General features: G+C 35.6%; 1 protein-coding gene across 1 annotated transcript in view; it reads left to right on the top strand.

The window, feature by feature from the left end:
- The window catches only part of UVRAG (UV radiation resistance associated), a 363,917-nt gene that overhangs the window by 192,945 nt on the left and 157,714 nt on the right, over positions 1-13,258 (top strand). The window contains 1 exon segment of the mRNA XM_060018254.1: positions 7,380-7,506. Coding sequence (XP_059874237.1) covers positions 7,380-7,506 — 127 coding nt within the window.

The following is a 13,258-nucleotide window of genomic DNA, read 5'->3' as shown; positions in this document are numbered from 1 at the left end:
AGCAGCTTAGTATTATTATGAAAGTATTTTTGATCTCACAGACCGAAATGGTGTTAGGAATCCTCATGGTTTCCTGAACCATGCTTTGATAGCTTTTGCCTAAAAAGCCCTTTTGGCTCCAGCATAATATACAAGAAGAAAATTGTTTAATAGGTCATTTACAGATTGGTGTGTCTTACTGAAAAGAATCTTTAGCATTGTCCATCACTGTCTTTGTAAAGATGCATAAAAAGGAGTATGCTTGCAAAGAGATGAATGTATCTGTGATTTTCAGATCATAGACAGTGTTGTATAAAAACACTAAAATCCAATCAAAAGTGATCCTTTGGAGATGTACATATGACATTAACTATACTTGGAGTAAACAGGTAAGTAGAATGTAGAAACCATTAGAAGATATTATACTTATGGAATATTAAGATCTTTGAGTACTTAGATTCATTTGAAAGGAAGCAGAACCAGATTCCACTTGGTCAGGGTTTGTTTACTCATCAGAAATTAGAGCCAGCAATCCTGGTTTTGAATGACTTGATTTATTTCTGTAAATAGGCCAGTTTTTGCACATGGACCATAACACAAACACACTGTACACACATCTTCCTGTATTAGTTTAGTGTTTAGACTAAATTGTATCCTTAGTTCTTTGATTCTAGTAAACATAACCCAATTTGAGCATGTACCCTGGAATAGAGCAGATTAACCCCCCTACCTATGCATATCCCTGTGTTCTTCGAAGAGTTGTTTTTCTTTTCTATTTTTTTTCCTCTACCAAGGTAGAATCTAGTTTACATATTTTTTGGAGAAATTCGAGTTAAGGAAATTGAACACATCTCTTTGTGGAAAAAGACTGCTTCCTAAGAATTTGTATATTTTTTCCGTCGGTGATGTAAAAACACTGATCACACTACTGGATTACCGAAGAACCCCAAATTGTTTCCTCATTCCTCTTTCTTTCATGATAAGCAGCCTCACTGACTTTTGGTCTTTGTTTTTACAGGGAGTTGGTGGGGCAAAATGGCTTTTGTCTCCACTGGACCCAAGCTCTTAGAAAACAGAAACTGTTTCTCATTTATTTAGAAGCACATAGTAGGCCCTTCATAAATATTTGATTCATTCAGAAAAAAATTGCTTAGGAGTGTTTTATATTTCATAGAGTTTTCCAGTCAAATATAATAATGATGATTGGAAATAAGCTTTACTGCTTGAATGTCTTTAACAGATGATCATACCATCTGTTCAGAATCAGTATTTCAGAGATGAGGAAGAAAGCACTTTGGGTGAGAAACAATAGCTGTAAAGTACTTTCCACACAACTGCCAAAAGTCATTTTCCATGCCCATTGCCTCAACAAGGCCATACCATTACTCATCTCACTGAGTACCCATGCTTCCTCATTGTCTGTGAATCAAATAGAGGTGCTGAGTTTTTTCTTTTAAAGTTTTCCACCAGCTCATCCCAGGGCTTAATAACCTATTCAGTTTACTTAATGAATGTTTTTTTTCTCCCCATTAAAATTTTACTTAGTATATGTCTTAAGAAGGAGGCTGTTTGGTTAAGATTTTTGTCATGGAAAATGATGGAAAGCATATTATTGACACTATTGATAAAGACTAGGCGAGAAGGGTACATACCTTCATAGTGCAGTAATTGTGTGTGAATGCAAACACATGCAGGCACATATATGTTCATTGTGGGGGTAGGATTTCAGATTTTATCTGGAGGCAAATTGTGGCAAGGTATTTGGATTAAAAAGGGAGTCAGAGTAAAGTTTAAACCATGGCTTTGTAGGTTGAAGTAGGAAATATTTTTATGGAAAGATAAGTTAACAAACTTATTTGGTAAACTTAAATGTATCTTTGGTAGAACATGTCTGGGATTTGTTTTATTAAATGAACATTCAGTAAAATTGACTTTTTTGAGGTACAGTTCTGTCACTTTTTAAAAAATGAACTTTGTGTTTTAGAGTAGTTTTAGGTTTACAGAAAAATTGTGCAGAAAGTACAGAAAGGCCCCCCCCATTTCTTTTGTTATTAACATCTTATATTAGAGTGACACATTTGTTACTATTGTTGAATCAATATTAATACAATATTATTAACTAAAGTCTGTAGTTTACCTTCGGGTTCACTCTTTGTGTTGTATAGTTCTATGAGTTTTGACAAAGGCACAGTGTCATGTATCCACCGTTACAGTGTCATACAGAATCGTTTCACTGGCCTAAAAATCCTCCATGATTCACCTATTTATACTTTTTTCCCTCCCTCAGAACACCTGGCAACCACTGAACTTTTTACTGTCTCCACAGTTTTGCCTTTTTCGTAACAGAGTTGGAGTCATACAGCATGTAGCTTTCTCAGATTGGCTTCTTTTACTTAGCTATATGCCTTTAAGGTTCCCTCATGTCTTTTTAATAGCTTTTCATAGCTCGTTTCTTTTTATTGCTGAATAATGCTCCATTGTTATTGGATATGCCACAGTTTATCTTTTGACCTATTGAGGTACATTTTGGTTGCTTCCACGTTTCGGCAATTATGAATACAGCTGCTATAGGCATTTATGTGTAGGTTTTTGTGTGAACACAAGTTTTCAGCTCATCTGGGTAAATATCTAGGAGCACAATTGCTCGATCATATAGTAAACCTATGTTTAGTTTTGTGAGAAACTGCCAGACCATCCTCTAAAATGGCTATACCATTTTGCATTGCCGTCAACAATGAATGAAAGTTCCTGTTGCTCCACATCCTTGCCAACATTTAGTATTGCCATTGTTTTGGATTTAAACTATTCTGATAGGTGTGTAGTGGTAATCTAATTGTTTTTCATTTTTTAAATTTATTTTATTTTATTTTTTGGCTGCGTTGGGTCTTCGTTGCTGCTCACAGGCTTTCTCTAGTTGCAGCGAGCGGGGGCTACTCTTCGTTGTGGTGCGCAGGCTACTCTTTGTTGCGGTGCATGGGCTTCTCATTGTGGGGGCTTCTCTTGTTGTGGAGCACGGGCTCTAGGCACGCTGGCTTCAGTAGTTGCAGCACACGGGCTCAGTGTTGTGGCTCACGGGCTCTAGAGCACAGGCTCAGTAGTTGTGGCTCACGGGCTTAGTTGTTCCACGGCATGTGGGATCTTCCCGGACCAGGGCTCGAACCCATGTCCCCTGCATTGGCAGGCAGATTCTTAACCACTGCGCCACCAGGGAAGCCCCTATCTAATTGTTTTAATTGCAATTCCCTGATGACTTGTGATATTGAGAATCTTTTCATATGCTTATATGCTTATTTTCATATGATAATCTCTGTATCTTCTTTGGTAAGGTGACAGTTCAGATCGTTTGCCCATTTTTTAATTGGGTTGTTTATATTTCTATTGTTGAGTTTTTAGAATTCTTTGCATATTTTGTATTCTATTCTTTATCAGATAAGTGGTTTTCAAATATTTTCTCCCAGTCTGTGGCTTGTCTTTTCATTCTATTAATAGTCATTTTTGCAGAGCAGAAGTCTTAATTTTAATGAAGTCCAACTTAACAGTTTCTTCTTTCATGGCTCATGTGTTTGGTGTTGTATGTAAAAAGTCATCTCCAAGCCTAAGGTCACCTAGGTTTTCTCCACTGTTATCCTCTAAAAGGTGAATAGTAATTATTATTTCACATTTAGATCTGTGATTGATTTTGAGTTAATTTTTGTGAAAGATATAGGTCTATATCTAAATTTTTTTTTGTTGTTTGTTTGTATGTGGGTGTCCAGTGGTTCCAGCACCATTTGGTGAAAAAGACTATCCTTTCTCCATTGAATTGCTTTTATTCCTTTGTCAGAGATTAGTTGACCATATTTGTGTGTTTCTATTTCTGGGCTCTATATTCTGTTCCACTGATTTGTTTGTCTATTCTTTTGCCCATACCACATTATCCTGATTACTGTAGTTTTATGGTAAGTCTTGACAGAAGATAGTGTCAGTCTTCCAACTTCGTTCTTCTCCAGTATTTTGTTGGTGATTCTGGGTTTTTTGCTTTTCTCTATAAACTTTAGAATCACTTTGTTGATATCCACAAAATAATTTGCTGGGATGTCACTTAATCTATAGGTCAAGTTGGGAAAAATTGATATCATAATAGTGTCTTCCTATCCCTGAACATGGACAGTTTCTCCACTTATTTGGGTCTCCTTTGATTTCTTTCATTGGAGTTTTGTAGTTTTCTTCATATAGATCTTCTACATAATTTGTTAGATTTGTACCTAAGTATTTTATTTTTTAATACTAATATAATTGATGTTATGTTTTTAATTTCAAATTCCCATTATTCCTTGTTACATAAGAAAGCAGTTGACTTTTGTGTATTAACCCTGTATCATGCAACCTTGCTATAATCACTTGTTAGTTTCAGGAGGTTTGGGGTTGGTTTTTTGTTTTTGTTTTGTCAATTCTTTGGGATTTTCTACATAGACAATCATATCATCTGTAAACAAAGATGACTTCATTTATTTCTTTCCAAGTATACATAGCTTTTATTTCCTTTTTTTGCCTTATTGTATAGCTAGGACTTTCAGTACATGTTTAAGAGAGTGGTGAAAGGGGACATCCTGTGTTGTTCTCCAACATAGGGAGAAAGCATCTGGGTTTTCACCATTAAGTATTTTGGCAAATATTAGTAGGTTTCTTGGCAAGTATTCTTTACCAAATTGATGAAGTTTTCCTTTATTTCTAGTTGAATGTCACATGCTTTTTCAGCACCCATTGATACGGTTATATGATTATTTTTTTCTTTAGCCTGGTTGATGTGGTGAAATCCATTAATTGATTATTGAAAGTTAAACCTGTCTTGCATACCTGGAGTATAGTTCATTTGGCCATGGTGTATAATTCTTCTTATATGTTGATGGATTTGATTTGCTAATATTTTGTTGGGGATTTTGTACCTATGTTTATCAGAAATACTGGTCTGTAATTTTCCTTTCTAGTGATGACTTTGGTTTTGGTGTGAGGATGATGCTGGCCTCATAGAATGAGTTAGGAAGTTCTTCTGTATTTTGGAAGAGATTTTCAAAAACTGATATAATGTCTTATTTAAATGTTCGGTAAAATTTACCAGTGAAGCCATCTGGATTGGTACTTTCTGTTTTGGAAGATAATTAATTATTGATTTAATTTCTTATATATATATATATATATATATATATATATATATATATAGGCCTATTCAGATTGTCAGTTTCTCCTAGTGTGAGTTTTGGTAGATTGTCTTTCAAGGAATTGATCCATTTCATCTAAGTTACCAAATTTATGGGCATAGAGTTGTTTATAGTATTTTTAATTATTCTTTTAATGTCCATGAGATCAGTTGTGATGGCTCCTCTTTCATTCTTCATATTAGTAATTTCTGTCTTTTCTTGGTTAGCCTGGCTAGAATTTTATCAATCTTACTGACCTTTTCAAAAACACAGCTTTTGGTTTTGTTTACTTTGTGGTTTTTTCCATTTAATTTATTCTTTTTGGAGTTCACTCACTTCTTGAATCTGTAGATTTATTTCTTTTGCCTAATTTGGGAAGTTTTTAGCCATTATTTACTACAAGTACTTTTCATTCCTGCCCACTTTCTCCTTTCGTCCTGGTACTTGATGATACAAGTGCTAGATCTTTTGCTATCATTCCACGGATTTCTGAGGCTCTGTTCATTTTTATCTCTGTTGTTTAAATTGGGTAGTTTCTATTGTTTGATCTTCCAGATTAAAGATTCTTTTCTCTATTTCCTACATTCTGCTGTTGAGCTCATTCATTGAGTTTTTTATTTCAGTTCTTTAGGTCTTTACTTTCTTTATTGAGATTTTACGGGTTTTTTTGGTCAAGAAGTTCTATATTTTTGTTTCAAGCATGTTCTTAATTTCTTTTTTTAAATTAATGTTTATTGGAGTATAGTTGATTTACAATGTTGTTTTAGTTTCTACTGTACAGCAAAGTGAATCAGTTATACATTTACATATACATATATCCATTCTTTTTTACATTATATTCCCATATAGGTTCTTAATTTCTATTGAAGCATTTTTGTGATGGCTACTCTCAGATCGTTGTCAGATAGTTGTAACATGTCTACTTGTCTCAAGTGTTGGCATCTTTTGATTATCCTTTTTTATTCACTTTGATATCTTCCTGGTTCTTGATCTGATGAGTGATTTTTGATTGAAACTAGTACATTTGGGGTATTATGAGTCTCTGGATCTTATTTAAACCTTCTATTTTACCTGGCTTCCTCTGACACCTCTGGTAGTGGAAGGAAGAGGCACCATCTCATTACTGCCAGGTTGGGGTGGAAGTCCAAGTTCCCCAAGAAGCTTCCATTGACGCTCACGTGGCAGAGGAGTGTTTGTGTGTGAGTGTAAGAGGGCTTGTTAATGCTGACTAGGAATAGGAGTTCCAGCTGCCCACATAGGGAGTAAGGTGGTCTCAATAGCACTGCATAGTAGTGAAAGTTCTGACTCTCTACTTGGCCTCCTCTGATATTACCCAGCAGGAAGGGAGAAGGTTATCTTGTTACATCTGTAGTGAGTCTGCAGGCTCTCCCTGTGGTATCCACTGACATTATAGGGGGCTTGGTTAGTTACTGTCTGGAAGGGATGAAAGCACCAGGTCCCTGCTTGGCTTTCTCCAAAATCTGTGAAATATTAGAGCACCTATGTTCAGCTTGGTAAGGATGGAAATCTACTTTTTGTTTCTATGGATTTGCTTATTTCGGTAATTTCATATAAATGGAGTCTGTGGCCTTTTAAAACTGGCTTTTTTTTAGTTAGCGTAATGTTTTCAAGATTCATCCATGTTGTAGCATATATCAGTACTTCATTTCTTGTTATTGCCAAATAATATTCCATTGATATATACCACATTTTATTTATCTATTCATCAGATAATGGACATTTGGATTGATTTCATTGTTTGGCTATTATGAATAATGCTGCTATGAACATTCATATTTACATTTTTGTATGGACATGTTTTTTATTCTATTGGGTATATACATATGTCTAGAAGTAGAATTGCTGGGTCCTAAGGTAATTCTATGTTTAACATTTTGAGAACTCCATTTCTTTTTTATTATTAATTTGTGTCTTATTGTATTGTGGTGTTAGGAAAGAGGCCTGAGATATTTTATAGTGTCTTTTAGGTTCTTAGAACTGTTCCCAGATTTGAGATTTTATTTCTACTCTGTTCTTTGCTTACATCTGTATTCTTTCCATTAAAATGACAGGTGCTGATAATTAAGTTACTCAAGAGATCTATAAGTTACATGAATATTAAAGTGCTTTAAACCAGTCACATTTTGAAACATTGTGAATGCGCAGTTATTCGTAGGAATAACTTTTATATTCATAAATTTACCTGTACTTTTAATTATTTAGAAAAAAGAAAGTGAGTGCCTGCAATTAAAAATTTTGGTGCTTCGAAATGAACTGGAAAGACAGAAGAAAGCTTTGGGACGGGAGGTGGCATTACTGCATAAGGAACAAATTGCGTTACAGGACAAAGGTGAGTAAAAACACCATACAAACAGCCTAGCCTCCACATTCAGTAATTTTCCTTTCTTTTTCTCCATAAGCTCAAATAGTCATCTTTGTATAAATATACTAAAACAATTTTTTAAAAATTTTTGAAGTATTTTGAAGTTAATACGTATAGTATAGTGTATACACGCACAGACACACTTCACATTTTCACAATGAACACACCTGCATAAGCAGAATCTCCATCAAGAAACAGAGACAAGGACCCCAGAAGCCCAGAAGTTTCATGTCCTCTTCCATTCATGGCATCTCTAGCCAGACTAACTACTACCTTGACTCACTATACCATAGATTGGGTTTGCCTAATTTTGAACTTTATACACATAGAACCATATAATATGTACATTTTATGTGCTGGCTTTTGTTCAACATTTTGTTTGTAAGATTCATCCCTACCTGAATGTAATGTAGTCTTAGTTTATTTTTGCTGCCAGTAGTATTACACTGAATGAACATGTACTTATTTATTCTTGCTTTTGGCATTTCATTCATTTCTAGTTTGGGACTATTACAGGTAATGTTTCTGTGAATGGTGTAGTACATGTTTCTTAAAGAAGTTTTTTAATGCATTTCTTTTAGATACAAACCCAGGAGCAGAATTACGTAGTCATAGTATATGCATATCTTCAGCTTTAGTAGGTTGTGTCCAAACGTTTTCCAAAGTAGTTGTGCCAATTTACCTCTTCTTCATCCAGCAGTGTATCCTCCATCCTTGTCAGTGTTTGGTACTTTCTGTCTTTTGTATTTTAGCCTTCCTGGTGGGTATGTTGTTAGTGTCTCCTTGCAATTTTAATTTCCCTGAAGACTAACGAAGTTGAACACTATTTCGTATATTTCTTGCTGATTGGGATACATTCCTTTTGAAGCACCTGTTAAAAGTCTTTTGCTGCTCCCCCCACCTCTATTGGTTTGAGTAATATTATTTTTTGATTATATATTATGGGTATGGTTTCTTTGTTTGAAATATGCATTGAAAATATATTCTCCCATCCTGTGGCTTGCTAGTTCACCCTTTTGTGATACCTTTACATGAACACAAGTTCCATTTTATCAGTCTTGTCTTTTTTAGTTAAGGTCTTTTGTGTCTAGTTTAAGAAATATTGGTCTATTTTAATGTCATAAAGATCTTCTGTGTTTTCTTTTAAATGTTTACTCTTGAACTTTTTACATTTATGTCTATAATTAATCAGGAATTGATTTTTTTGTGTATGATGTAAGATAAGAGTCAAGACTCACTTTTTATATATAGTCAATTGGCCCAGCACCATTTATTGAAAACCATCCTTTCCCCATCACACTGCTGTTTCTCTTTTGTCATAAATAAGGTAAACATATACTTGTCTGTTACAAGACCATCTGTTCTGTTTCACTGAACTGTTACTCTATTCTTTTGCCCTTATCTTACTGTTTTAATTTCTCTCATGTTATATTTGGTCTTGCCCTCTGTTAAAGTTCTTCAGCTTAGCTGTTCTTCAAGATCACCTAGGTTATTCTTGTCCTTTTGCATTTTCATGTGAACTTCTACACAGAAAAGAAACCTTATTAGGATTTTGATTGGGAATACATTTGATATATTTACCAACACAATTGGGGTTAATAGACATCTTTACAGTATTGAGTCTTCCATTCCAAGAAAATGGTATATGCCTTTGTTTGTTAGATCACTTTTACAAAATCTTATTGAAATAAAGTAGTTGTTAGCAAATGGATGTTTTCCATGATTCACTGAATTTATCAATATTTCTATTTTTGATGTTTTATGATAACTGTTATAACTATCTTTAACTTTTATTTTCTACTTGTTGCTGATATATGGAAATATGAATGATTTTTTTAAAGTAGTATTGATTTTATTATATGTGCAAAGAAATGTTCCCTGGAAGTTTTATAGACAAATTAGCAATTCTAATGTTAGGGTAATGGCCCTGCAGCTGCAGCTCTCACAGTGATCGATTATTTATTTATTTATTATAAGCTAATTACATTTACAATTAAATTCAATTATACTATAATTAAATTGATTCTATTCTAATTATTTTATGACATAAGATAAGAAAATTACAGAAAGTTTTTTAAACAGCTTTATTGAGATTTAATTCATATACCATGCAGTTCATTTTAAAGTGTATAATTCAGTCTTTTTTGGTTTATTTATAGGGTTATACAATGATCACAGTCTAATTGTCCCTCCTAAAAGAAAATTCATACCCATTAAACAGTTGTTCCAAATTTCCCCTTTCATAAATCCTAAGCAACCACTGATTCATTTTCTGTCTCTATAAATTTGTCTTTTCTGGACAATGTGTAAATGGAATCATACAATATGTGGTCTTTTGTGACTCACGTTTTTCATTTAATGTAACGTTTCAAGGTTCATTCATGTTGTAGCATGTGTCATTACTTCTTTTTTTAAAAATAAAATTCAATTACATGGATATACTATGTTTTATTTATCCATTCATCAGTTGATGAAAATTTGGATTGTTTCCAGTTTTTGCCTATTATGAGTAATGCTTCTTTGAACATTCATATATAAGTTTTTGTAAGGAAGTATGTTTTTATTTCTCTTGAATACGCCTGAGGGTAGAATTGCTAGGTCCTGTGCTAACTGTTTAACTTTTTGAGCAATTGCCAGCTGCTTTTCACAGCAGCCGTAACCATTTTACTTTCCCACCAGCAATGTATGAGGGTGCTAGTTTCTCCATGTCCTCACCAATACTTGTTATTTTCTCTCTTTATTATTGTAGCCTTCCTAATGAGTGTGAAGTGGTATCTCATGGTAGTTTTTTTTTTTTTAATATTTATTTATTTATTTAGGCTGCATCAGGTCTTAGTTGTGGCACGCGGGCTTCTCTCTAGTTGTGGCTCACAGACTCAGTAGTTGTGGCGCATGGGGTCTAGAGTGTGCAGGCTTAGTTGCCCCTCGACACATGGGATCTTAGTTCCACGACCAGGGATCGAACCCGTGTCCCTTGCATTGGAAGGTGGATTCTTAACCACTGGACCACCAGGGGAGTCCCTCACATGGTAGTATTGAATCACATTTCCCTAATGGCTAACGTGCTTATTACAGTTGATTTTTGTATAATAATTTTACAGGCATACCTAATTTTATTGCACTTCACTTTATTGCACTTTGCAGATAATTGCTTTTTTTTTAAATTGAAGGTTTGTGACACTCTTGTGTTGGGAAAGTTTATTGGTACCATTTTTACAATAGCTTTTGCTCACTCATGTCTCTATGTTACATTTTGCTCACTCATGTCTCTATGTTACATTTTGGTAATTCTTGCAATACTTCAAACTTTTACATTATTATTGTATTTGTTATAGTGATCTGTGATCAGTCATCTTTGGTGTACAATTGTACTTGTTTTGGGGCACCACGAATCACGCCCATATAAGACAACGAACTTAATCGATAAACGTTATGTGTGTTCTGACTGTTGCACTAACTGGCCGTTCCCCTGTCTCTCTTCCACTCCTGGGGCCTCCCTATTCCCTGAGCCACAATAATTTCAAAATTAGGTTAGTTAATAACCCTACAGTGATCTCTGAGTGTTCAAGTGAAAGGAAGTGTCATACGTCTCTCACTTTAAATCAAAAGATACAAATGATTAAGCTTAGTGAGGAAAACATTTTGAAAGCCAAGACAGGCTGAAAGCTAGGCTCTTGAGCCAAGCAGCCAAGTTGTGAATGCAAAGAAAAGTTCCTGAAGGAAATTAAAAGTGCTACTCCATTGAGTACATGGATGATAAAAAAGTGAAATAGCTGGATTGCTAATATGGAGAACGTTTTAAAGGTCTGGATAGAAGATCAAATCAGCCACAACATTCCCTTAAGCCAAAGCCTAATCCAGAGCAAGGCCCTAACTCTCTTCAATTCTGTGAAGGCTGAGAGAGGTGAAGAAGCTGCAGAAGAAAAGTTTGAAGCTAGCAGAGACTAGCCCGTGAGGTTTAAGGGAAGAGGCGTTCTCAATAATATAGAAGTGCAAGGTGAAGCAGCAAGTGCTGATGTAGGAGCTGCAACAGGTTATCTAGAAGATCTAGCTAGATAATGAATGAAGGTGGTTACACTAAACAACAGAGCTGCAGTGAAGACAAAACAGCCATATACTGGAAGAAGATGCCATCTAAGATGTTCATGGCTAAAGAAGAGAAGTCAATGCCTGGCTTCAGAGCTTCAAAGAACAGGCTGACTCTGTTGTTAGGGGCTAATGCAGCTGGTGACTTTAAGTCAAAGCCAGTGCTCATTTACCATTCTCAAAATCCTAGGACCCTTAAGAATTATGCTAAATCTACTCTGCCTGTGCTCTGTAAATGGAAAAAGAAAGCCTGGATAGCAGCACACACCTCTGTTTACAGCATAGTTTACCGAATATTTTATGCACACTGTTGAGACCTACAGCTTAGGAGAAAAGATTTCTTTCAAAATATCACTGCTCATTGATAGTGTACCTGGTCACCCAAGAGCTCTGCAGATGTGGTGGAAATAGTAAGAGAACTAGAATTAGAAGTGGAGCCTGAAGATGTGATTGAAATGCCACAAGCTCATGATAAACTTAAACGGATAAGGAGTTACTTCTTACAGATAAGCAAAGAAAGTGGTTTCTTGAGATGGAAACTACTGGTGAAGATGCTGTGAAGATTGTTGAAACAACAACAAAGGATTTAGAATATTAAATAAACTTAGTTGATAAAGCAGCAGGGCTTGAGAGAAGATTGACTCCAGTTTTGAAAGGAGTTCTACTGTGGGTAAAATGCTAACAAACAGCGAGCACTGTATGCTACAGAGAAATTGTGAAAGGAAGAGTCAATCTATGTGGCAGACTTTATTGCTGTCTTGTTTTAAGAAATTGGCCATAGGGCTTCCCTGGTGGCGCAGTGGTTGAGAGTCCGCCTGCTGATGCAGGGGACGCGGGTTCGTGCCCCGGTCCGGGAAGATCCCACATGCCGCGGAGCGGCTGGGCCCGTGAGCCATGGCCGCTGAGCCTGCACGTCCGGAGGCTGTGCTCCGCAACGGGAGAGGCCACAACAGTGAGAGGCCCGTGTACCGCAAAAAAAGAAGAAAGAAATTGGCCATAGCCACTCCAACCTTCAGCACCCACCACCCTGATCAATTAGCAGTCAACATCAAGGCAAGACCCTCTACCAGCAAAAAGATTATGACTCTCCAAAGGCTCAGATGATGGTTAACTTTTTTTTTAGTAACAAAGTATATTTTCATTAAGGTATGCACCTTGTTTTTTTAGACATAATGCTATTGCACACTTAATAGACTACAGAATAGTGTAAACGTAACTTTTATGTGTACTAGAAAACCAAAAACATCATGTGACTTGCTTTATTACAGTATTTGCTTTGTTGTGGTGGTCTGGAACCAGACCCGTGATATCTGCGAGTTATGTGTGTATATCCAAGGAACTTATTAATTCTGATTGTTGTTAGATTCTTTTGAATTTTATGTGTACAGTCAGTTCACCTGCAAATAATGGCATTTAAATTTATTTCCTAATATTAATGCATTAAGGGACTTCCCTGGCAGTCCAGTGGTTAAGACTCCACACTTCCACTGCAGAGGGGTGGGTTCAGTTCCTGGTCGGGGAACTAAGATCCCACACGCTACACAGCCAAACAAGAGAGAGAAAAATTAATGCCTTAAAATTTTTTTTCTGGCCTGATTGCACTGTCTAGTACATCCATTATAATATTAAATAG

The sequence above is a fragment of the Delphinus delphis genome, chromosome 8 (assembly GCF_949987515.2).
Source record: "Delphinus delphis chromosome 8, mDelDel1.2, whole genome shotgun sequence".
Lineage (NCBI taxonomy): Eukaryota > Metazoa > Chordata > Mammalia > Artiodactyla > Delphinidae > Delphinus > Delphinus delphis.
This window is presented reverse-complemented; position numbering and strand designations above follow the sequence as displayed.